Source organism: Zonotrichia leucophrys, chromosome 5, assembly GCF_028769735.1.
Source record: "Zonotrichia leucophrys gambelii isolate GWCS_2022_RI chromosome 5, RI_Zleu_2.0, whole genome shotgun sequence".
NCBI classification, from domain to species: domain Eukaryota; kingdom Metazoa; phylum Chordata; class Aves; order Passeriformes; family Passerellidae; genus Zonotrichia; species Zonotrichia leucophrys.
This window is the reverse complement of record NC_088175.1, coordinates 38,962,519-38,988,757: the sequence shown is the minus strand read 5'-3', so window position 1 is coordinate 38,988,757 and position 26,239 is coordinate 38,962,519. Positions and strand designations below refer to the sequence as shown.

At 37.6% G+C, this 26,239-nt stretch overlaps 1 protein-coding gene across 6 annotated transcripts in view; it reads left to right on the top strand.

The window, feature by feature from the left end:
• PPP6R3 (protein phosphatase 6 regulatory subunit 3) overlaps positions 1–26,239 on the top strand; it is a 52,638-nt gene that overhangs the window by 14,154 nt on the left and 12,245 nt on the right. For 4 of the 6 annotated variants that reach the window (XR_010440472.1, XM_064714560.1, XM_064714558.1 and 1 more), the window contains 17 exons: positions 7,325–7,557; positions 8,504–8,690; positions 9,492–9,629; positions 10,168–10,233; positions 11,080–11,192; positions 11,661–11,774; positions 12,444–12,573; positions 13,645–13,797; positions 15,672–15,821; positions 16,315–16,379; positions 18,835–18,950; positions 19,338–19,423; positions 20,619–20,705; positions 22,307–22,404; positions 24,335–24,389; positions 25,031–25,161; positions 25,797–25,915. Coding sequence is in view for 5 of the 6 variants with exons in the window: in XM_064714560.1 (XP_064570630.1) it covers positions 7,331–7,557; positions 8,504–8,690; positions 9,492–9,629; positions 10,168–10,233; positions 11,080–11,192; positions 11,661–11,774; positions 12,444–12,573; positions 13,645–13,797; positions 15,672–15,821; positions 16,315–16,379; positions 18,835–18,950; positions 19,338–19,423; positions 20,619–20,705; positions 22,307–22,404; positions 24,335–24,389; positions 25,031–25,161; positions 25,797–25,915 (2,035 nt within the window). In the remaining variant the exon portion in view is untranslated. The remainder of the gene's footprint in view (positions 1–7,324; positions 7,558–8,503; positions 8,691–9,491; positions 9,630–10,167; positions 10,234–11,079; positions 11,193–11,660; positions 11,775–12,443; positions 12,574–13,644; positions 13,798–15,671; positions 15,822–16,314; positions 16,380–18,834; positions 18,951–19,337; positions 19,424–20,618; positions 20,706–22,306; positions 22,405–24,334; positions 24,390–25,030; positions 25,162–25,796; positions 25,916–26,239) is intronic. The other 2 variants (XM_064714563.1, XM_064714562.1) reach the window with 1 other exon arrangement.

Genomic DNA, 26,239 nt, shown 5'->3' with positions numbered 1-26,239 from the left:
TTACCCTGCTTTGGGGGAGAAATCAATCAGGGGGGTTCCAGACACACAGTTGTGGATATTCTGTTTGTTTTACTGTGTTTTGCTTTTGTGCCAGGAAGTGTGTCTGCTGCCCAACCTTTTTGGAAGAGTTTCAAAGCAAATGTGTTCATGAACTGACATACAGCAGATATGAGTGATGCTTATAGATTATTATACTGAAGTAATACTGTCTTCTGCAACTGAGTTTTTTGGTACTAAACTTGATGTTTCAGTGCAAAAGTGTCTTCTGGGTAGCTATGCATTGTTGAGCTTGCACTTTATATTTTATGGAATCGTGTGCATTTCTTAGTGCAATAATATCTTTATTTTCATTTTGAAGCTAATTGGAAGAATTCGTAATAGGAAAAATCTAACTGAATTCTGTGACCAGTGGATACTTTAAATTTGTAATTGGCAGTTGATGTGAAATGACTAGAAAAAGATGAATCTTCTCTACTTGGGCAGGGGAAATTAGTGTCTTAATTTGTAATTATTGCAGGTAATGAAGATCTGTATTAGCACTTGTGGTTTGAGATAGTGTAGGAATTGATGAGAATATAGTTGTTGCTTGGTATGAAATTGCTCTTGTAAATTTGCTGCAGACTGTAGATATCACCTGATTTTTGTACCTCTGTTGAACAGTTATGACTTCTTCAGTTTTGGGGGATTGGTGTCTTGGAGTAAACTTGAACTAGTTTGGATTTATTTACACATTTCATGTCAAAGCTATAGATTGTTGGGGCATTCAGTCACAAGGGGGGTGTATATGCACATGATATGTGTGTGTATATATATATGATGAATTAGATAAAAAAGGATAGGATGACAGAGTAGTTAGGGTTGGAAAGAACCTCTGGAGATCATCTAGTTCAAGGCTGGGCCACCTAGAGCAGGTGGCACAGGAGCATAATCAGGTGGGGTTTGATTGTCTCCAGACCTCCCTGGGCAGCCTGTTCCAGTGCTGACACTCGGTGTAAAGAAATTATTCCTTGTGTGGAGGTGCAATTTCTTGTCATTTAATTTGTGGCCATTGCTCCCTATCCTGTTGCTGGGCACCGTGGAAAACAGTCCAGCACCATCATCTGGGCACCCAGCTTAGGTATTTGTATGCAACAGTGAGATGCCCTCTCAGTCTTTTCTTCTCTGGACTAAAGAGGCCCAGCTCCCACAGTCTCTGCTCATAAGTGATGCTCCAGACCTCAAGTCCATCATTGTGGCCTCTGCTGGACCCCTCTCCAGTAGCTCCTTTTCTTGCTTGAACCCTGGAGACTAAATTGGCCATAGCACTCCTCTCCAGATGTGACCTCCCTAGGGCTGACTAGAGGGGCAGGATCAGCTCCCCCCACCTGCTGGCCACACTTCCTGATGCACCCTAGGATACCATTGTCCCTCCTGGCCACAAGGGTACTCTGCTGACTCATCCACACGTTTTTATAGTTCTCATCTAGATAGGTGTGCAGCTGGGATTGATCAAGAAGGGAAAAAGTGATTTCACTTCTTAACTGTTTTGTAGCAATAGCAGGCTCCTCCTTCTCATGTCTAATGGGGGAGTGGAAGTCCCTGCTTAATAACTTGCCTCAGTAGGAGGTGGCACATTATTCAAGAGCATGCTAGGAGATCACTGTCTTCATCCAGTTTTCTGGCATGTTTTTCTCACAGTCAGGGAGAGACTGCCACATGGCATCTCCTGCATTTCTCTCAAGAGGATGTGTAGTAGTTAGCAGAGGAGCATACCTGCTGTGGATGAGTGTAGTGTGTGGCAGGAATCCTGTCACAACATCAGGAGGCCACTGTGGCAGCAGTGTATGTGGCCAGCTATGGCTGTCCTGGGGGCTGGGGAGGCTGTGGCCTGAGAGATGTGCTCATGTGGGAGGAGGAGGCTTAGGTAGACTGAGGTTGCCTTTTTGGGGATCACTCTCCTGTTCCTGCTGCTCCTTGGGCACAGGGACTGCCCCAGGCCTCCCCTCTTGTGCCCAAGCTCCAGCCTGCTCTTCATCCTGTGTCTGGGCTCCCCTGCACGGGACAGGGGCAGCAGCCAGGCCAGAGATCCCTGGTACCTCCCCCTCTGCATCCCCTGTGCCCAGCAGTGGCTGAGGAGAGGGTGAAGCATCCCGAAATCTTACTGTAAGGAATGAAGTGCAGCCAGCCTGCACAAATCTCCCAGCCTTCCACGAAGGAATTGTTGGTTGATTTTGTTTCATTTTTAGTATCTCTTCTCTTTTGTTACACTCGTGGACTAGGAAGGAGTGTGCATGGTATTAGAAGTATGTATTAAACTGTTGAGTTAGAGGTGTTTCTATTTTCTCTTCTGTTTAATTCCTATTAATTTCAAACATTTATTCATTCCTTTCTCCACAGAGTTTCTTTGAAACTTCACTAGCTTATAATAAAGTAATGAAGTATTTCTTTTCCACTAGGTCTCAGGTTTGTGAGGTGAATAGACTGTTCTGACACTGAAGAATCAGCTGTGTGTTATTTTGTATTCACTTGAAACTTGAATTCTGTGTCAAATTGATCTTGCATTTTGTTTAAGAAATGTAGCAACTGCACCATGAAAGTTTATTACTGCTGCTTTTATTTTTTTTGGTGATTGTTAGGTGTAATTGTAAAGTACTGTAATTCAATCCGGGGATTTTGAACACCAGCTTACATCTTTCTAGCTAATAGTACTCAGTGAACCTCACTGCTCTGATTGAAAAGAAATTTATTCCAAATAGGTTAGGACAGGCAATTGTAGACAGCAAGTTTACAATGGGTGATGCTCTGCTGAGTACAACAGGCAGTTCAAAAAATAGCAACTAGAGTATCTTCTGTCATTTTTGTTCACTGGTTATTCTCTTCAGCTCTGAATTTTTTTCAGAAGTACATTCATGCTTAGTTTTGTTTTGAACAGATAGTTCACTTTCAGTGTCAAAATAAGCACTTTAGAAAGGCTGGGACAGTGTCTTGTTACTGTCCATTGACTGGAGAAATGGACCCCCTGCCCTAAACTGGAATCTCACTGAACATGCCTAGATAGTAACTAGGTGAGGTTACTGTGAAGCTGGCAGAGGGGCATGCTTAGCATTTCAAATAAATTTCTTAATGTGTTTAAAGGTCTTAGAAGATAATCTACCAAAATTATTCATGATAAAACTTAATAAATTATCTTCATTATGACTTTATTCTTCCTTAAACTTACCTACCTATTTGGTTTTTAAGATCAAGGGATTCTTTGCATTGGAAATGCTTTTATCATTAAGAAGTGCAAGACCATCCTAAAATCAAGGACTCCTTTGATGGTTGCTCTCCTTGCATCCAACAATTAGGTTGGCTTTTGCTAGTTGCACAGAAATTATAAATTCTGTTTTGCTGAATTAGGCTGCATCCCTTAAGATGTGTTTCAATTGTGGAAATGTTTGTTGCAAAAGTAACTAATTTTCTTTTCCATCTGTGTACTTGAACTCTACAGTAAGAAAATACAGTAGTGCACAAAGAGAAGTGACAAATTCTGAGGTTTTTTGTAATGCAGTAATTGTTACAACTCTACATGTAGCATTTCTCAGAATTTCACATACTACAGACTCTTCAGCTTGACACTGAAAGTTTCTCTGGCTTGAAAAATGACTGAGCATTGCAGTAAAATCTGTGAAATTCCTGCCTGACACTCTGTGTATATGCCTTTGACATCTATGTAGTTTTCAGGTAAAGAGCCTTCAGCTGGCTACTGAAATCCTTCTGGTTTTTCTTCTGCACTGGTCTAGATGCCCATGTCTGTTTGGAGCTGCCAATACTCAGTTTTATATGGAAATCTGAGGTACTCAGTTGGAAGGAATTCAATGTAAAACACCCTTCTCGTGTTTGTTTAACCTAAGTTTGATGCTTAGAAGTTCAACTCAAAGGAACAGCTTACTTTAGTTTTCTTATTTACTGAAAAGACTTCTGGATGCCTTCAAGACTTGTTAGTCTGTTTTGTAAAAGGTTCAATTTAGGAGACATTGTCCAAAATTAAACTGTATGCTTCTCTGACTGGAATTCACATCTTACTCTGGCAACTTGAAAACACCAATGTGTCTGCTCAGGAAAGGTGTGTGACAGCTGCCATCCCTTGAAGCTACAGAGAAACTTTGTGATACAACTGTTACCAACTTTTTTTGATGGAAATACCACTTAAGCACTTAACCTCCAAAAAGAACCACTCATTAGTTACTGTTGAAAATACTTGTGTGGTTTTCTTTCCCGGTAACAGAACAGTTAATTTTCCTTCTTGATCTGTAAGGATTATTTCCAAGCATTATTTCTTCCATTTAGCACATAATTAAAGTGAGAATTTAAGTAAACTGTATGCCAGCAGTTGAAAGCAGGCTTTCTTTGCTTTGTTGAACTTTTTTCCTTTTCGTATTTAAGTCAAGTCTTTATTACATGGAATGCTATTCAACATTCATTCAGAGAAGAATCTGTTAACAATATTAATTAAGAAAACAAAGCAATATTTTTATGGATATTAGATGTTACTCAGAATCTTGAATTGTCATAAGTTGAACTTGCTGATCAAGTTCATGTAAACTTTAGTAAGTACTGTTTAATGAACTGAATGTCAGTATTGCTTACTGGAAGCTTTCAGATATTATGGAAAACTAACATGTTACAAAAAAGAGTCAAATACATACAGCATCTTTACCAACTTTAACACATTTTGTCTTTCCACATGTGAGTTTTTAACATCATCTTGGATTATTTTGCTTCTTGCAGTTTCTAATCTTGGGCATGTCTCGTATTTGGAAGTCTTTTCTATCTTGCATTGTCTGAATATCTTTTTCTGCTCTGGCTGAAAGTGACATAACATTGGGAGTAATACAACCCATTTGATCCATTGAGTTTTTTATAAATTTGCAGGTAGTGAAGTTTTGGAAGGAGCACACTTGTGAGTTTTGGACAGAAGGCCTAATGCCAGCTCTGTTAAAGGCACTGAAATTTGAAAAAGCATGGTGATGATTCAGAATTAGTAGATTTTGGGAGGGAGGGTAGAACAGTAGGCTTTGAGAAAAATAGCAATCACATGTTTTGATTTTAAAACTTCCAATCAAAACTGTGCTAGGCTGATTCTAGATTACTGTCAGTAATAATGCCTGAGAAAATTCTCTTCTCTTCAGGGTTCCTTGACTATCCTTTGGCACAGTTTATGTTGTTTATTTTTCCTTATTTCAAAGGACCTGGGCTCCTGTTGAGAAGTGATGGAATAATCTGTGGCCGGCACCTGAGCTATTGAGGGAGCAGCCCCTAAAGGAGCTTGCCTGGGAGAGAGTTTGTGAAATAACGCAGTAACATGTTTGCAGTAGTACGCCTCTTTTTTTGTTATTGCTCTTTTCCATTGTTGAATTTCTCTTGAAATAACTGACTGAGAAATACACTGAAGCTACTGAAATGAGCGTTAATCACCTCAGAGGTATTCACATCTAAAATTAGCATTGATAGTGGTTACTTATGAGCATGGGACTTTCACTAATTGGGGCAAGGGGAGGGATTTGATTTACTTTCTAGAGGTTTAAAAATCCCAATCAATAAATATCATTTGGCTTTAATAATGCACTGTTTTCACTTCCTTACAGTAAGTTTGTGTGTAGCTTGCATTACCCACAAGCTAGTGTTTTCCACAACTGTATAAGTTGATTTAAGCTAATTTGTAAGATCAAGTGTGTTAAACCCTGCTTGAAAGTTTACTAATACTTCTAGTACAAAATAGGGCTTTTTCTGCTTCCTAATAATTTAATACTTGCATGAGATGTTAGATTAGTACCAATACTGCAGTCGGATAAATCTGTACATTGGCTGATTGGTTTTGTTTGAACCCCATATCTTTATAAACAGAAAGCTGTGTAATCTAGGTCCAGTTACGAATGTTACAACTTCTGGAAAAAGGTCAAGCAGAGTAAAGTGATCAGTATGTAGTGGTTAAAGCAACAATTAAAACCCTCAAAGCAATTAGAACATCTCCATAATGAGTATAACAAGCTTTATAGTATTTAGACTGAATACTGAAAATCTTGCTGGTGGAAAGATTGTGCACACAAAAGTTTTGCTAGATCCTTGAGGTTGTTTTTGTTTCCAAACTCCTCAATTACTAAATTTGATACAATGCTGTTCTGAGTAGCTGTAGTGTGCATGCTGAATCAATTCCAACTTGGAAGTAGGTGCTTAAATGCTGTCTCTTAGTTGCAAAATAATTGGGTATTTCTGTTCTATATTTATGGGGTGTTTTGAGTGTATGACAACAGCATAGTTGGATTATTGCCTTTAAGCTTGCTCCTGTATACAGCCTACAGTTTACAGAAGTGTCCTTGCCAAAATAATACTGTTCACTGAAATTCCCTGCCTTAACTACATGTCCTCACAGCTGATATTGCTAATGCACAGCAGTAACTAATATACTGATTTGATCTTTCACATTTGGAAAATACTTACTAAAGGAGCAAAAGGAGTCTCTTTCTTAAAGCGTGCTGCTCAAAACTACTGCTCTCAGTTGTAAGGAAAGGAAAGTTTTTCTTAATGTGTTCTAGTATCTCTTTTCAGTCCAATTAAAATCTGCATTCTTATAAACCCAGTTAATACTGTGTCAGAGGTCAAATGTCATGTAAAAGCCCTGTTTTCAGGGCTGGAGGGAAATGAAGTGTTTGTATGGAGCTTAATGAGAAGTGAAAGCAAGAATTTAGTGGGTCTGTTGTAGACTGAAATACTCTTTTCTGATAGCACAGTTGTCTCAGTAGCAGCTGTTCAAAAGGTGGCTTAGAGAAACAGAATTAATATAGAGGTGCCAAAGCATTTTATAGGAAAAGGCGAAGTTGTTCGTTCTTATAGTGCTGTTACAGCCTCTTAGAGTGTTTCAGTGGCTGCGGCCTCTGCCCTTGACATGTTTGTGTAACACACCTTGGCCTTTGATATTCTCCTCTGTCAAGTTTGTGGAGGCAGGGACAATTAGTGTAGTGTTGAAATTAGCTCCTGCACTCTGAATTGTGCTTCCTGCAAGCTAAAATTCTTTGAATTCCTCTACCTTTATAGATGTTTTCTTCAGTGGTGGGATGGTATTTCAGTGCAGTTATTCTCTGTCCATTTCATCTTCACCCAGCTCAATTAATTGCTGAGCTAATAGTTCTGAATCTCTGACTCAATGCATAGATTAAAAACAAGGAATGGGAAAAGCAAATTTCATACCTTTTTCTTTAATGCAAATTGGCATGTTCCTTTCATGTAAGTAAAACCCTGCCTGACTCTTACCTTTGGATGTTAGAATAATGGCTACTGCTGATATACTGCTGTTCTTCTTACCCAGACCAGCATGTTTTGGAAATTTGATCTCCATTCGTCATCGCACATAGATACACTTCTGGAGAGAGAAGATGTAACACTGAAGGAATTGATGGATGAAGAGGATGTTCTACAGGAGTGCAAGGCTCAGAATCGCAAACTTATAGAGTTTCTGCTGAAGTCAGAATGTCTGGAAGACTTAGTTTCATTTATTATTGAAGAGCCACCTCAAGACATGGATGAAAAAATTCGATATAAGTAGGAAAACTTTTGGGGTTGGGGGAGATTTGGAAGGTGGAAAGAGGACTAAATAAATCTAGTTAATTTGCTAGTGTGAATCCCTGTGTGCTGGTGTATAGTACAGTATTGATGTGTTTTAGATTAAGTATGTTTTCAAGAGGCTTCACAGAACTTCTAAGTAAATCATTCTAATATATGCATAGTTTTCAAATGGAAGCCTCTTACTCACAAATGCTTCCAAAACCGGGTCATGTCCAAAGGAGTTGCTAAAAAAAAACCCTTTTTGGGTAGTATAACTGTGTGGTTAGCTTTGTTTTGTTTACTTGTAAGATGTTTTGAAGATGCCTCTTAGAAGATTTGTGATAATCCTTGGAACAATGTCCTTAGGGTCCCAGTACTGATGTTTTCCTTTCCAGAGTATGGCCATGACTTCTTGCTTGCTGAGAAGGTTCATGCTCAAAATCCATCTAGCAATTTGTAGAAAAGCACTTCTACTGCTTTTGGCCTATTTTAGTGTCTGTACAGAAAGGTGCTTTGTTTCTTAAAATAGTGTGTTAAAATAATGTGAAATAAGTTACGCTGTTAGTTGCAGAACTTCACCATTTCTGAAAAACCAAGTCTCCTGTAAATGTTTCTAGTAGAGTTGGAAACTGAAGCAATAATAAGTCAGTACTTGAAGAGATGGATTTAACAATAGATCTTGAAATGAAAGCTTGCTCTTTGCTTTTTCAGCTTCCCTACTGGTGTTCTATTGCTACTGAAGATTGAAGTAGTGCCCTTCTTAAATGAAAACTGATCTTATAGGCTGAATGTGCAGTTCTATTAGTTTGTTTTAGCTTGCTACTTTAGTATAGACCAAGGCTGCTTGAAAATTTAGTCAGATGCATTACCAGGTTCTGAATTCAGGGCTGCAGGTATGAGAGTTGCAAAGTATGAGTGATGGATAATTTTTTCTTTTCCCCAGGTACCCAAACATATCATGTGAGCTGCTTACATCAGATGTCTCACAGATTAATGATAGGTTGGGAGAAGAAGAATCCTTACTCCTGAAACTGTACAGCTTCCTCTTAAATGAATCTCCTCTAAACCCTCTACTGGCCAGTTTCTTCAGCAAGGTGTTAAGTATTCTTATCAGCAGAAAACCAGAACAGGTAACTATTTGCAAACTCACCAGTTTTACAAGTGCTCTGATAAAGCTGTGGTACTCAACAATTCTGCTCTAAGCTACACAATTGAGGGATAGCAAAAGAGTCAAAAGAGGGCATTCAGGTTCCACCCTAGCTGAATACACCTTTTCATTATGCACATGATTAAAAAATACACTTGGATGAGTAGGATGTATTTGATTCACATTTGCCTGAGCTATTTATGCAATCAGTGTGTGAGTGCCTACCTTTTGGCTTAGCTCAGTGTTTTACATGATCATATTTGCATTTATTGCTGTTAAAAGCAAAAGTAAATGACTTGAATCAGTGATAATGATTCTGACTTGATGTGAAGAATTATTTAGAACGAGGAGAGAAACATTTGGAGTCCCAGAAGTGCTCTTGTACTCAGTGTATGTGGCTCAATACTGCAAACATCTGCAATGGTGACTCTCAAACCTGAGGTACTACGTTTGTATTAAGAGTTTTGCTCTGTTGAGCTTTGCCCATTAAGCAGAGGTGAGACTGATTGATATCAAAAAGAAAACCTGACTCTGCTTTGGATTATAAGTAGATTATGGTCAGCAAGTTGGGTTTGAGAGGAGACATGCTGCATGTAGTATGGATCTGCCCTGTGCCTGGGTTTTGTTTTGTCTTGTCTTGTACTGCAGGCTTTAAGTGGCAGAAGTGTTTAAGAAGTTGTCATCTCTTTTGTCAGTTTGATAGGAGAGTGAAATGAAAAGTGATTGGTGTAATTTATCATGTGAAATATATGAAGCAAATATAAGCTTGCTTTTTCATTTCCAGATTGTAGATTTTCTAAAGAGGAAGCATGATTTTGTAGACCTCATTATTAAGCACATAGGGACCTCTGCTATCATGGACTTGTTGCTCAGGCTACTGACTTGCATAGAACCTCCACAGCCCCGGCAAGAAGTGCTAAATGTGAGTAAAATATCGCAGAACTTTTGTCTGACATATGTGAACTCGAAGCTGGCTTAATTTCTCCTGGCTTTGCTAAGTTTATTTCTTGAATATGCTGAAATTAGATGTGTGGGGTTTTGTTTGTTTGTGTTTTTTGTTTGTTTGTTCTTGGTTTTGGGGGTTTTTTTTGAGCTGCCAATATTTTTCCAGTAAAACCCCACTGCTGCTGGGGACAACTTAGAACCTGGGTGGCTGGTCTGTTCCCCAATCTTTGGTATCTAACTTACATCTGACAGATGCATTTTTTAAATTGTTTTGTACCTTACCAAACACACTTTGGCATCAAAGTTTGTTGACATTAACCTAAGATTTTTTTTTCCCTGTGACTAAGAAATGCTGATTTCACTTTTTCTTTTTTCTGAATTACTGTTAGTCCTTATTTAGAAGTATTGACATTATGACTTGTGGCAGATGTCAAAGGCTACTTTCAATTTCATGAGTTCATTTAATTAATTCACTTGGGAAAAATTCTTATTAACATCCACAAACATTTTTGCAGTGGCTGAATGAGGAGAGAATTATCCAGCGGCTTGTGGAAATCGTACACCCATCTCAAGATGAAGATGTAAGTGCTGCTCTTGCCTTAGATAGAGGCAAGACAGAGTTAGAGAATAAAGTGGGTGTTTATTAAAGGCCTTTCACAGATCCACCTTGGGCAGTGCAGGAGCCTCGCAGAGGCTACACCCAAGGTGGACAGGAGTTTTCTCAGACAGATGTAAGTTTGGTCTATTTGCATATCAGAGGTTAATTGTCCAATTATAGCTTCAGGTAATGAAATCACATTGCCCTGATTTGCTTCTCCCCCCAGTTCATTTTTGTTTATACTTTTCAGGCCTGAGACTGTGATGGTGACCCTGGTTCTCAGGCCTGGAAGGATTTTGTCTGACCAAACTGTGAAGAGAGCTTACTAACACTATATGAAGTTCAGTTACACACTAATGCAGTACAGGATCTGAAAAATAGAAAAGCTAAAACTTTAGGCATCACTGGCACCCCCCTGGGTCTCTCTGTTCAGCTGTATGACATACTGTTAGAACTTCTAGTTTTCTGCTCGCTTTTTTCAGTAAGCTGATTTCTGTATTAAGTGTGGTTATTTGAAGAAGGTTATGTGGTTGTGTCCACCTCCCTGCCCCCTTTTTGAGATCCATATCAAAGCCTTAGGCATACTTGAAGTTGTTGGAAGATTCAGCTCTCATGTTTTGCCACCTTAATGTTGGAAATAGATTCTTGCCTCATGCTTCAAGATTTTTTTGTTTTGTTAAGGGTCAATTAGGACATAAAGCTAACTGCCTGAATGTTTTATGGGTAGGAGAGTTTTTGTTAGTGTTGAAATTTTCACCTTTTTTATCTGAAGAATTAGAGTCCAGCATGTTATTATTCTTGTAGTTCAAAGTGTTGTTTTCTGTTTCAGAGGCATTCAAATGCATCACAGTCACTCTGTGAAATTATTCGTCTAAGCAGAGACCAGATGCTACAAGTACAGAACAGTTCAGAACCAGATCCACTGCTTGCAAGTTTAGAGAAGTAAGTTGATTTGAATTTTTGATTTTATTCTCACTTTGTAAGAAACTACTTTTTAACTTTTGACCTTGAAAGCCTTCAGAAATGGCAAGCTCTTTTCAGGTTAATTTTCTTGACTACCTGTCTTTTGTTTGTCTAATGAAAAATAACTTGGAAAGTAAGCAGAGGACACCTGGAGGATTTTCTGGTGGGGAGTGTAGAAAAGAAGTTGTCTCATTAAATTATTTTCTATGCTGCCCAATTGAATGGTATCTTATGTGTGGAGGTCAGCTTGATACCGTGCAGACTAAATATGGGAAACTTCAGCTTTCTTCTGTTGCTTGTTTTGAGTTTATCTAACTCTGTGTTTCTGCCAGAAAAGATTCTCCTGTATTTAGTTTTCCCTTTTTTAATGTGGGCAAATGGGAGTTATTTCTGCTAACAACTGTATCCTGAAGTGGTTTCATTTGTTACCAATGCTTTTCTTTTCAGACAAGAAATCATAGAGCAGCTTCTGTCTAATATTTTTCATAAAGAAAAAAATGAATCTGCAATTGTCAGTGCAATCCAAATCCTATTGACCTTACTTGAGACAAGACGACAGACGTAAGTGTTATTATTTCACTTGCTTTATGCCTGCAGTGGCAAATGCCTTCCTTGTGCTTGTGACCAAACCACTTCTGTGACCTGTTGTAGCTGAAGGAGTAAAAATGCAAATCAGGTGATTGGTTGGCATTACTACACTTTCACCAAATGACTGCTCTTTCTGCAGCTTTTTCTACTGTGAGTACCAATAGACAGATCAGATCAAATACACTTCATCACTTGATTTCTGGATACAGGGAATAGAATAAATAGATGTAGTGTAGTGACTGAATATTGACTTTTCAAAAGTTACTTGTAGTATTATTGCAACTTAATTTGGAGAAAACTGCTGAACAGATCTCTCTGGTACATTCAACTTACGTTGTTTCAGATAGACAAATGAAGCTCTTTATCTGCTTCAATAAAACTAATTAAAATGTAATTTTTAATCTCAAAACTATTTTGGGGATTTCAAGCATAATAAACCTAGAAATACCAGGGCTAGTGTTTGAGAAAATCTCTTGTTCAACCATTATGTCACACTTAATTTTTATGTGTGCGTAACCCTAGGTTTTTACATTTTTTACATCTTTGTTATTTTCACATCCTTTCAGAACTGTTACATACCTCAGAGATGTTTTACAACTAGTTTTGTTACTAATTATCAAATTTTGCTTATGTGCGTTTTAGATTTGAAGGTCATATAGAGATCTGTCCTCCAGGCATGAGCAATTCCACATATTCTGTCAACAAAAGTGTTTTAGAAGCCATAAAAGCACGACTTTCATCCTTCCATGAGCTCCTACTTGAGCCTCCAAAAGTAAGTGAAATCTTGTGTTAACAAATTAATTGAAGCAAAACTTAACCATGTGTCTGTTTTAGGCAGGTTATAATAAACAAAACCCAGTCTGACAACTTTCAGGCAAGCACCCAGGCTACTTCCTAGCCTGTTGTGAGCTTTGGCTCAGGCCAGGAGTAATAACGAACAGCAATGCTTTGTGCTTTTCCAGCACAAACTTGGTTTAATTAGCAAAATAACCTTGGAGCAGGGTTTCTTCCTAAAAGCAACAAAAAGAGATTTGCTGTATATTTTGTGCTTGAAAATCCAGTCTGGATAGGAAATATGGACTGTAGATGCTGCAGTTGTTTGGAGCTTTGGAATGGCCCACATTAGGCTCATGCAATTCTCTTGACTTTCCCAGGACCCAAGTAGATGAGATCCATGTCATATCTCTGCACCCTAGGCATGTTAAATTTCTTGGGCTTTGTAACTGATTTAAGCAATTTAACTCTGTTATGCTCTTGCCAAAGATAAAAAGAATGTATAAATACGGGGCTTACCTGTGATCCGTTTGTATTTTGTGCTTACATTTTCACTAGCAGAATTTCAGTTGGAGCACTGCACCCTGAACTGGGTGCTGCAGATTTTAACAGAGAACTGAACATGAAATTGTTTTTAAATGTATGAAGGTAGGGTTGCTGAGGCATTATAATGTATTTATACTGTCCACCTAGCTGTTCTGTGTACATTGTAGTAATGCAGAATTTAGCTAGACTGAGTGAGAATTATTTCTGGGGAGCTGTCTTGTAATTCCTGTCAAGGTTGAGTGGACTTCATCTACTTTGAGATCCTGTCTGTAGTTAGCAATCACTTTTTTACCGAGTTGTAGCTTTCATGTGACTGGTTTTAGTGTTTCCTGTCTTTGGAATTAAAATAAGCTACAGTATTTGGAATTAAAAATAGGGGATTTTTGCAGGATGAAGGTAAGACAGTTGCTTAAGGACTAAATGTATCTTTTTTTAAGCACTACCCAGCTATTGTATGTAGAAATGATAAGCTGAATTTTTAGAAGGTCTTTTAAGGGATTTATGTATTAAACTTTTTTTTCAGAAAAGTGTCATGAAGACAACCTGGGGTGTACTGGATCCACCTGTGGGAAACACACGTTTAAATGTGATTAGATTAATATCTAGCCTTTTACAGACAAATACAAGCAGTGTGAATCAGGAGCTTATAGAACTTAACAGCATAGGAGTCATACTGGTAAGAACTTTATGCTGTCTTCATTTTTATGGATTGCTGTTAAGATCTTGTCTGCTTTTTCTGACTCTGCAGATAATTTTCCAGCCTAACTTTTCAGCACCTTTGTATTGTGATGTCTGTTGCTTGGTTTAAGAACTTTTAATACTGGATTTTACTGTTAATCTGTCTGAATCAGGTGTGTCCTTCTGACCACTTTAATGATTCTTACTTGCTGCACTTCATAAATACATGAAGTGTTTTTCTTAATAAGCTTATTTTCAACTGGATGTTCTTGAGTTTTCAGCCATGTTCAAGGCTTCATTTCTATTTTCATTTTTTCCCTAAGTTGTTCCCTAAAGGCCCCTTTTTCTCACTTAATGTATATTATGAAATGGTATCTCAGCAGTGTCCTGCAAAGGAACAGTTATGCTTGGTAGCTTGTACTCCTTCAGACTTCAAAGCAAGGTGGTGTACAGCAAACTCAGTTACCTAACTCATTGCTCTTTGCTGATGTAAACATGTACTTTGAGTACTTCCTACCTCATACTTCGTCCACTGTAGCAGATGTATTCTTTGTGTTTCAGTTCACCCAAGAAATCCAAATGTTGGTTGATTAAAAAATAACTTGAAATAGCGTAGAACTTAAGCTAGTTACTGAATAACAGTATGTAAACTTCTCAGTTGGCAGTTGCAAGCCTAAAGTGTAAATACCTTCTCTTCCCTGCTTTTAGTCCAAAACCCCTTTTTCCTGTGACTGATTATTATAGTGTGATTCAAATGTTTCCATCTCAAATTTTCTTCACAGTTGAATTTGCAGACAGGTACTAACTTTTATACAAATAGTTGACTTCACTGTAGCTGCAGTTTTTCCTAGATCCATTGTCTAAGAGAGCATACACACTATGAATGCTTGCATGTTCTTGTAAATAGATTATTTTGTGAACTGTATTCAGTGAGGTTTGAACACTTTCCTGTTGCAGGTTTTACAAAAGGAAAAAGGTAATTGTAGCCATGGAAACCTCAGTGCTTCATGCTGTTTGCTGAAACAGCACATGTTTCACTGGGCAGGCTTGACTTAAGAAAAGTTATGGGTGAATGTCATTAGGACTGAAGAGAGATTGAAGACCTTTAGCTGTACTTTGAATGAGACTAAAATTGTTCAATACTGTTCCAATCACTGCACATATTTCCAGAACTCACTACATTTTACCAGTGACACCAATCGTTTGAATTTTGCAGTGAGTAGCCAAAATAGCTAGGCTTGACAAAAATCTTACTTGTGTTTAAGAGAAAAAAATGTAGAGAAACAGGAACTTGATTAAATGGATGCTGTGTATTACATTTCAGCCTTAGTATTTGTCTTGTACTTTGCCAATAATCTTAAACTGTTTCTAGATTATCTGAGATGGTGGATGATGGGTTTGAAACAGGTAGATACAATTTCATAAAGAATCTGTCTGCAGTGTGGAGCACATTTATTAAAGGGTATTATACATACTAGGAAGTTAAGTGAACTCAAAAAAGTCAAGGACTTCTAAGGTCATAAAGAACATTTCTGGGCTACAGCTGGGAGAAGGAATGTAAGTAGGGAGCATTATTTCTCCCTGTCTTCATAGTCTGAAAAGTGCATTCATTACTTGTGACCCCTGCAATAAATTCAGTTAGTTGCATTCTTGTTCTGATCCAGTGTAGTACTCCTTGCATTCAGAAAATGGCAAGCACAGAAGTTACTGGTTTTGTGGGTCATAAACTTTTTCTTGTACAATAATACGTAGTGTAAAATGTAAAAGATTTCTTCCAGTGTAGACATTAAAGTGATTAGATAGGTGAGACTGTTGGTTATGTTTAATGAAAAGGTCTTGGTTTGTGTAAACCTTGGTGAATTTGTTTTTCAGGACATGTTTTTTAAGTATACGTGGAATAACTTTTTGCATACTCAAGTAGAAATCTGTATTGCATTGATTCTTGCGAGTCCTCTTGAAAACACGGAAAATGGCACAATTACAGATCAGGATTCCAGTGGGGACAATCTCTTACTGAAGCATGTAAGTTGTGTTTTACAAGTCTCCTGAATTTTCCTGTTTTCATGCAATTAATTTTACATAAAATGCACCACCCCTTTCTACTTAATGTATAGAATGAAAAAAAGTCTTTCTGGTTTTACTTAAAATGTTAGTTCAGGGTGTTAAACCTGAAACTGCCCATAGAGAAGGTTTTTTTTTTTGCTGCAAAGTGAACATGGTGAAGAGCTGGAAGTATTCATTTTCTCTGAAGTTCTTCCTATTTTAAGCTTAAAATCGCTATTTCAGTAGCTTTATGCTACTACCACAACTCAGCACATAGAAAGAGGTGTAGAATTAATACAGGTTTAGCTTTTAGATTTCAGGCTGAGATCTGACTGCTGGAATTTCAACCCTTTAATGAAAGTATGTATCCTGAGCGTGAAATTAATAGTCTTGCAGACTTTAGTATCAACTGTAAAATGTATAAATAGTGTTACATTTTGCTGCTGCTAAGCATATTTTGCTTTTTTGACAGCTCTTCCTTAAGTGCCAATTAATAGAAAGAATACTTGAAGCATGGGAGATGAATGAGAAGAAACAGTGAGTAATTAGTTCCCTCGTTTCCTGCAATTGTCTAAATAAGACTTGAGTTGTGAAATGAACTTGTAACCAATTCAGAAGTGATCTATCCAGTTCTAAAATCACTTGTATGTTAATATTTGAGTTAAAGCTTTCTCTTGTACTTTTTGGTAGCATTCTAATTCTTTTTCCTGTGGCCATTTGGGAGCACAAGAGTTGTCATTTTTGCCATGTATAAGATATTGCTATGATCTTTAAAGTTTACCCATGTTCAAGTAAAAAAATAAACATACTGTAAGTTTTGAGGGGACAGGAGATACTTACCCCTCAGTAAGCAGTTGGGAATTACTTGTGAACACATCAAAGCATATCACATACTGGGGAGCATCAGACTCCTAAATAGTAGAAGTGAATTCCTCAGCAATAGAATACCTTCTAAAATTAGGTATTTGAAAGAATGTAAGCTTCAAGTAACTAATATAGTATATTAGAAACTTTTTGTAGCAGGAAAAAAATTCCTCAGTTGTCACTTTAGGTGGTAAAATGTTCTCATGAAGACCAAATAATTTTAGCTCTAGAGGGTACTGAACAGTAAATGTTAGTTCTAACCTGTCAAAATATTGAATTGACTGGCTGGGGTAGGTGCTGCTAGTTTGATGGAATTCCACTCATGAAAACATTCATATCTGAAGTGAATCAGATAGTAAATATATGGCTAATGTAACTGACCTGGAAATAAGGATGATGAAGAGGGGGATAATGGAAAAATGAATGTGCTAAATTGAACTGTAGAAAACAGTTGCTCTCCTGAATGTCTTCCATTTTATATCAATTCTCCTGAGGTTATAGAGAATTGCCAACTTCCCTGGCAGTTAGATTCTCGAAGGAGAGAAATATGAAAAGTTTTCTCTGTAATTCCCACCTAAAACTTAAGTTTTACTTGGATAAGACTGTTCTTGATCCAGTGCTTACCATGTGAATGATTTAATTAAATATTTCATCTCATGTTTGGGAATACTAATGAAGAAAATAGTGTTTCAAAGCTTAGGTAGTGCTTTTATCTGGAAACAAACTTACAATGAATTCATTCCTTTATCCAATTTTGTAGAGTTGTGCCTCCAGCTGTAAAAGATAAAGCTTTAAGGCTAAGCTACTTTTAGCTTAGCTGTTTCAGGAAATGGGTATTTTTTTAGTCCATTTGTATTCTGTCACTTAATGTTATTTCAGGCAGCTCTAGAAGCTTAAGGGTGACTGCTTTCTGCTGGTAAAAATCTGACATAGTAAAAGTGGTTTGGTTTGCTGGGAATAATAAGCATTTGCTAACAAAAGATACAGTTGTGTGTTGTATTCCAGACTTTCTGGCTAGGCAATGTCAAGTCAGTCTAGTTTGTCAAATAGAAGTGCTCTGTGTAATATCCTGTGTTAGAAACTGTAACCTTTGCTGTTATCATGTGCTGCTTATTTTGAATGTGCTTGTTACCTAAGCAAGCTGTAAACACTATGGTAGTTTATTCGTGATATCTTGCATAGACATAACATAATTTCAGTTACCTCATATGTTAGATGATGATAGTGGAAAATAAAATCATGTGATCTGTGTTTGCATAACATAAGGTATTTCATGAGCTGCTATCACTTTACAAAGATTTCAGTCATGGGACGTTTGTCTAGCTGGGTGAGGGGGTCTTTCTTGGTTCTTGTTTAAAACACAAAACCATAAATTGATGCAGCAAAAGTTTGGTTGGCTTGCAGCCAAATGCTAGAGAATCTGTTCAAGCTGGATCTCTCATGATTGCTATTTGGTCAGATTTAGAATGGTTCCAACTGGCAGTAGGTGTTCAGAGCACTACTCTAACATCTGGTAATTCCTGTTTGTGCAGAGCAGTTCTGTGCAAAATATTTAAATGGCTTTGTAATTTTAGCTTTGGTAGGCATGTAAATGTTGTTCCTAAATTTCAGGAAAGCAATGACCCTAACTTAAATGGGTATGCTAAGAAGCCCTGAAATAGTAAAGCATACTTAAGAATGCTTTTTCCCTTTTGATCATGGACTGAAAGCTCTGAGGGAATATTTGGTGGTTTGGAGTTTTGCAAAATACTCTCAGCAAAAAGAATTTCCTAAAAACTCTGAATCAGTTGCTAATTCTGTCATTATTTTGCTAATGCACTTTGATTATTTTGTGTACATTTTGCTTTCTACACACACACACACACACAGAAGCAGTACAAACACTTGTCCGTGCTTCTTGGTACTTCGTGTGCTTGTTAACTCTTCTGAACTGGCTCAGTGAAGTCAAACTAGTTGATCCCTTAAATTCTTAAATATTTTTGTTGAACCTGTGGTTTTAGGATGCAAGTGTAACTTCAGCACCCCAGTTTGTTGTGGTGCGTGCCACCTTGACTCTGGCAGTGTCCTACAACAGCCTAGGTATCGGAGTTGCTCTGAGTGCAGCAGATGAACTCTTGGTCTCTTGCAGGGCTGAAGGAGGAAGAAGACATGGCTACATGGGGCACCTGACAAGGATAGCAAACTGCATTGTGCACAGCACAGATAAGGGGCCAAACAGCACACTAGTCCAGCAGCTCATCAAAGGTATTCATTCATCCTGACTTTATCTTCAGGGCTTTCGTTATTAAATGCTGAGGATATTAAGCAAACTTAAATTAGAAGGCAGCTGTTGGATTAAGTAAGAAAAGAACTGGATTACTTCTGAAGTATTGCATTTAAGGCAGTCATCCATAAACAAATGCTTAAGTATTTTTATTTCAAACAGTGTTAAAGCTCCCTGAAATAGATGCGAAGAGGTAGTGACCTGTTTAATTTGGACTTGTTTGCTAGATGGAGTTACATTTATGGATTTAGGAGGATGTATATTTTCTTACCAGTATTTTTGGTAGAGCAGAAAAAATATTTGAAAATTAAGTGATGCTTCATTGTTGATAGTTTCTAATTGGTTTGGTGTTTTGTTTCCTGTGCTAGAACTTCCAGAGGAGGTGAGAGAGCGATGGGAAACATTCTGCACAAACTCTTTAGGAGAAACCAACAAGAGGAATACAGTGGATCTGGTAAGTAGTGATGGGTAAGGTATGAAAATGACTGCTGCTTTACTTGGACTGTTTCTTTTTGTCATCAGCACTGCCAGTCTTCCAAAATCTAGTGTGCTTTTAAGAGTCCCTCTAGTTGCTGAGTTATGGAACTGATAATTCTTTAGTTTACTTTTCAACTAAAGCCATATCATTAATATTTGTGCAGGCATAATGCAGATGATCAGCTTGTAATAGCTAACTGGCTCATTACCTGGTGTAGCTAATGCCAGGCAATCTGCAAAGATGAGGATTTCTTTACCTCTTCAAGGTCATGTCCTTGAAAACTCCAGTGTGCTTGAGAGTATGAACTGAAAGTGCAGGAGCTGGTGTTGATTGCTTTCTCTATAGGATGTAAATGACCTAGTACAAGTTTAAGACGGGACTGCTACTTGCACTCCACTGCCTGTGTGTGACTGACCTTGCTTAAGTAACTTTGCTCACTGTTGTGCACCTGCCACAATTCTTCTGCGTGCAGTTGTAGCCATTACACTTTTGGAAAAACACTTAACTCAAGTAGAAGAGGTTTGTGTAATCATGTTAAAAATAGTCTAAGAGCAATCACTTGGAGACTTCAGTAAGCAGAGGCAGTTTCCAATGTCAACAGATGAATTTGTGGATTTTATTTTACCTGACTTCTCCAGGAATGAGTGCTTTGTGTGTGGCTTCAATAACTTCTGCTAGTCTTCTGTTATTTGGACTGTAATTAATTGTTGAATTCGCTATTTCAACATAAATATTAACTGGAGCAGGGTGTTAACAAGTGTCAATAGAAGCAATAGGAAGTTCATCTGAAACTGTGCAACTTGTGAACAGGACTAAAAGATGTACATAAGGCATTTTTTTCTTGAGCCTGTGAATGCAAAGAAGTTTGTAGGGCTTGCAGATGAATGTTATTTTTTCTCTTGGTAGAAACTATGTCTTGGTCAAGACCAAAAGAAGGATCATGTAAAGAGGAAGAATTTTAGGCTTATGAAAAATGGCACTAATTGGCTCTTTAGATGCATAATCATGTGCTTGGAGGTACTTGAAAGTACAGTAAAACTGAATCGAAAACTTACCTCCAAACTCTGCAGTTTTCAATAGGATAGAAAGACAAAGCATTAAAACAATTTCTTTTATCTGAAACTAACAGGTGCATTATCTACTATGCCAGTGACCCAATTTATTTGTCTAGGTTACTACCTGCCACATTCATTCTTCCAGTGATGATGAAATAGACTTTAAAGAAACTGGGTTCTCACAGGATTCTTCTTTGCAGCAGGTGAGTTGAATTCTTTTAACAGCTTAAGTTGGTCTTTCTGTAAAAGTAAATTAAGTAATTTTTTAAAAAGCAGTGGAACTTTTATTTTCTCTCACAAGCAAATATAAATCTAGAAAGTTTAAATGAAAACCTAGACATGTGTGTATGCACACAACTGTGTCTTACCAGACTCAAAAGCATCTCTTTGAATTCTTTTGCTGGTAGTGAAAGAGTGGGAGCCTTGTGGCACAAGATTGCCAATAGATCACTTAGATGGAATCAGATGGTTTAGATGCATTATTTGTCGGGGTTACTAACCAAAATCTTTCAGATCACACTAACAGCTGTGTAGTAACTACCTAATCTAATATTGGCTTTGGTGTTTTATGCATTTTCTATCGTTTTTATAATAAGTAGTTGCTTGTTTAAGTTTGAATTGTGGGTGGTGGCTCAATCTTAAAGAATCTGATGCATTTTTATCTGTTTAAGTGCTTTTGTACCTATAAGGTGCACCTGTACAAAAACTTGATAAGTTGGGTGCTATCTTTAGCAGATTTAGTGAGAAAGTAAGATCTTCTAATGTCTCTGTGCTTTTCATGCATCCCCTTAGTGACCTGCTGTGCCTAGGCAATCCCAGCAGTTCCAGGTAGTTAATCTGGAGAAATGCAGATGGTCCAGTGCTGCTTCTTTCAAGTTTGTCTTGCTGTATACCTCCTCCTTTTATATATATTTTCTTTTTCCTTCAATTTTCATAATGCCTTAATCTAAACTTGGGGTTTTTTGATCGTACTTTTGTTTTCTTTCCATATTCACTTTGTTCAACTTTACCACCATACTGTGTCCCCTCAGCTACCTGGGCAAGAAACCAAGAGTTGACATCACAGCTTTATTTCCTAGAGTATCTTGGCGTTGGCTGACTTTACACATGGAAATAACATTATTAAAAGTCCCTAGAGGATGTGTAGTAATTGATAATTTAATGATAGTTCTGGGAAATAAGAGACAAAAGCTATTGTTAGAGACAGATGATGCCCACATGTACCTACCTTAGTGTATATACTGATCTGCTGGCAGTTGACAGTTGACACTCCTCTTTATTTAAAAAACCAGCACAGTTGTGTCAGTGACACTGCACTGAGATGTAAAATGCTCAATTGTTTCATTCTTCTAATATTTAATAGATGCTGCTGGTGTGTGTGCCTGAGACTGATTTTGCTAGTGATACCTGCATAGTAAATATGCAACTACGCTTTAGTATCTATATATAGTTTACTTTTCTGGTTCTTACTATTTATAACTTCATGTTATTTTGAGCAAAGACAGCTTTTTCTTTTATATAGTGTTGTTTCTCTGTTTCTTTGGGGTGAATTTGGAAAGGTGCTGGTTAATGTTAACAGATTAAACTTTACTGAAAGCTGTTAGATTGGCTTTCAAATCAGTAAACGTGAGTAGGGTTGTAATTGATGCTACCTTTCAAAATTCAGAGGTTAAGACAAATCCTTTTCCTGTCCTTTTATGTTTAGTTTAGATAGACTTTTATTTCTTTGAAGCAAAATGGGCATAGAGATTTTAGAGTATTAGTAGAATCATTATATCACTGTCGTTGGTCCTGGGGTTGCCAGGCCTTTTCTGATTATCAGATGCAACAAATGACGTCCAATTTTATTGACCAGTTTGGCTTCAACGATGAGAAGTTTGCTGATCAAGATGACATTGGCAAGTGAGTATAACACTACACTGAATTTGGCTATAGTCTTGTGTCTTTTCTGTCTGTGTTTTTGCCTGTGGTTTTGCTGGTGATAAGTACAAGCATTTACTGATGTGAAGCAGTTGCCAGTCAGTCCTGTCTATTTGTGCTATCTGTGTGCATTGAAAGAAGTTTCCCTGAACAGAGGGAAGCAGCAGCTTCTCTTCTTTTTCTAATCTTCTGGTTATACCAATGTTGAGAAGACTGTGCTTGTGAACTGAGTTATAATAAAATACTGAGTTATAACTCTACTTTTTACAGACAGCTAAGGCTCTCTGTTGACCTAACATTGTTTGGGTCACTTTCACTTTCTGTCTGTCTCAAAGTGGGTTTTTTCCCCTACTGATGACCAGATGAATAGCTCTGCTTGTGAGTTTTCCTGGAAAGGATGACAGGAACAGCATGTCTCTGAGTGTATTTTTCTGTAGGGGAGAGTAAGGAAGGGTATTGTAAATCTACCTTTGTTTATAAGTTCGAGGCAGTTAAGACTCATTTCTGCAAATAGTGTTAGTGGAAGATGAGCAAATGAGAACAGTCTTGGTGAGGTTAAAAAACCCCAAACTAAACAAAAACCAGCACACAACAGAAAACACCCCTCAGAAAAGCTGGTATCTTTCTTTGTAAGTAAATGGATGCATTAAAGGGAAAAGGGGAGAATAGGGGTTCTTGCAGATGGTAAAGTTTATCATTGTTTTTTCTAAGATTTCATCATTTGGGATGCCAGAACATGCAGGTAGGAATAAAAAGCATTACTTCAAGATGGTTTTTAGAAGGGTGTTTTTATAATAATCTCAGTGCTCTTCTATAAGACATTTTTAGTAATTGATGTCTGACTGAAGCTTGTGTCTTCCATACAAGAAGCATTGCTGCTTTTTGACACCACAGAACCTACTGAGATTAGAGATTAAGATATGATAGATAAAGTAAGGATGCTCCTTAACTTTGTTAGAAGCAGGTGGATTTTGGGAAGGATGGGAATTGGAATTCCTTTAAGTTCATGCCTTTGGAAGTCTGTTCTCTTGGTAGAAGGAAGATGACTACTTACATAGAGGTCTCAAGACTTGTGACAGGTGCACTGATGATGTGCTCAGGAGTTGAATTAAGTTGAGGAGAAGTTACTTTAAAGTTAAGCCTTCTGTGCAAGAATCAATCACACTCTAAGTTACCTGCATAGCATCATGCAGTAATACAGTCACACTCACAACTTTGGTTCCTTTAGACCACTTATCTTTTTTCTTACTTGGGAATGCAATGAATACTAGAAGGAGGAGTCATGTGTGCTCTGCTGAATGCACTCATGGCTAAACAAAGAACATATGAACTCTTCTGATATGTAAAGATGTGTCAAGCCTAATATATAGTGTTATGTTTGGGAAAATATTTCAGTGATTGGTTAAAAAAAATATTTGTGGGGTTCTTTTGTTAAGAAACAGAACTTGATACTATTTTTCATTTTGTTCCTTCCTGTTGAAAAGGTCTTTAGAGATAGAAGGATGAAATCAGTTAATACATATAAGAACTGCAGATGCAGATGTTTGCAGGATTTTGAGGTATATCATGGTAGTGCATAGTCAGGTTAAGCATTCTCTAGGTCTAGATTTTCTCCAGTGCATAGCTATACAGTATTTGAGATTTGGATATACAATTTCAGTTATACTTGTTGCATACACCTAACTCTAGATGGCAATGTTCTTTGTTTTTGTTAAAAATATTTAATGGTTAAAAAAAATCACAGGAATGCCAGGTCTCCTTGGTGTGTAATTTTGAGTGCTTTGTGTTGGAGACTATCTTTTATCTTCTTTTTTTAGATTATTGGAATATAAGAAACCAAACAGAAATTAAATGTCTTCATGTCACAATAGAAAGTCCTGTTTTATTGAGTACATTTCTTTTTTTCTTGTAGTGTTTCTTTTGATCGGGTTTCAGACATCAACTTTACCCTCAATACAAATGAAAGTGTAAGTATGTGTTCCAGTATTATCAGAAAAATTACTGTCTTTTAAGCTTTGGCATGACCTCAAAGTTTTGGCAATGGTTATATGTATTCCTTTTATGTGGAAATCACTGGAAAATAATTACCCCGCTTTATCATGAGATTTGCTAATTGGAAGACACTATTGTTCTTTCTGATCAGTATTAAGCAGAATTGCTTCTAATTTGTGTAACTGGGCTTAGATCTGATTTGTGCATATTGTGCACTTGTGTTTTATGATTAAAGCTATTTAAATCTTCAGTGAGATAGGAAAGTAAGGACAGAGTCTCTGAACCTCAGTATTATTTGTTGCTTGAGCTAAAATGACCCCCCACTACAGAAAATTAAGCTAGAGTACTTGGTGCTCTGGTTGTCTGGAAAGTTCTTTGGGGTCACTCCCACATCCCATTTTTAAACATGGTGGAAACTCCTAAGTGCTCTTTGCTCCACTCAGCTTGTTATGAGCCAAGTAAAACAAGCAGCACTGTATATTTTCTTGACAAGCTTTAAATTAAGACATTCTGGTTTTCTGCTGCTTTTAGAGAAATGCTTTAGATTCTCTTCAAAATAGGAATTTTCAAGATGTTTACTAATGTAATATGGATTTTTTACTTCTGCTGTATTTAGGGCAATATAGCCTTGTTTGAGGCATGCTGTAAGGAGCGGATACAGCAGTTTGATGATGGTGGCTCTGATGAAGAAGACATTTGGGAAGAAAAACATATTGCATTTGCACCGGAGTCCCAGAGGCGTTCCAGGTGAGAAGAGTGTTTCTCATTCCAAACAGCAGTGTAGTGAGCCAGCAGTAATACACCTGTCCTCTGGTTCAGTCTGTCTCTTAGTGCAGACTGTCCAGCATAACTAGGTATTTCCATTCTGTGGAGAATTGAGTGGGCATGTGGCGCTAGTGATTGGTTTTCCCGCCATAATTTGCAAAAGGTGCACTTTGGCTTTCATAGCTTGTTGATTTTGGTTTTTTCCCCCTGCTGTATATTCTTTCCTTCTGCTTTTAAACTGGCCTGGCTGTCCTTGCTTTGGACAGGGCAGTCCAGCTCCACACCTCTATTAGACCTTGCTGTCCTCACTACAGTACCAATATGGCTGTGAACAAAGGAAAATGCATTGAGTGGAAGGAGCACCTAAGCCCCAAAACTCAGGGCTGTGCAGTCTCCCTCAGTATCTACTGAAAGCCTTGTCATGTGATCAAGTGAAAAATCTTAAACCTTTTTAATTTGAGAGAGGAATGAGGGGAATACTAAGAGCTAAAAATTATACCTCAAGTAATCTGTCAGAAATAATTGTAATTTACTCTAGCCTGCAACTCTGCAGTATTTCATTGTGCCCAGGGTGTTACACTAAACCCAGGATGTAAACTCTCTCTCTGTATTTGTAGCTCGGGCAGTACAGACAGTGAAGAAAGTACAGATTCTGAAGAGGAGGATGGAACTAAACAGGACTTGTTCGAATCCCACACCAATACAGAGGACAAAATGGAAGTAGACTTAAGTGAACGTACGTAGCTTTTTTCTGGTGCTTTGGGTTATAGGAAATTGTTAGATCTAGCAGCCTCATTTTGTAGGAGTTTCCTTGTTGACTGCTTTTATTCCAACTGTCTTAGTCTTTCTCACTTGCCACAGAGCATGCACATATTGAGAAGTTTGAATTCCTTACATGTCTTAAATTATTTACTCTCTTTAAAATTCCTATTTCTACCCTTCAAGAGTTAAAAAAGGAGGAGTAGTCAGAAAGGGGAGGATTAAATGCTTGTTTATTAATACTGAGTGACTACAAAACTCTGATATATTACTATCCAAACCCAAAAGATGGTCCTTTTAC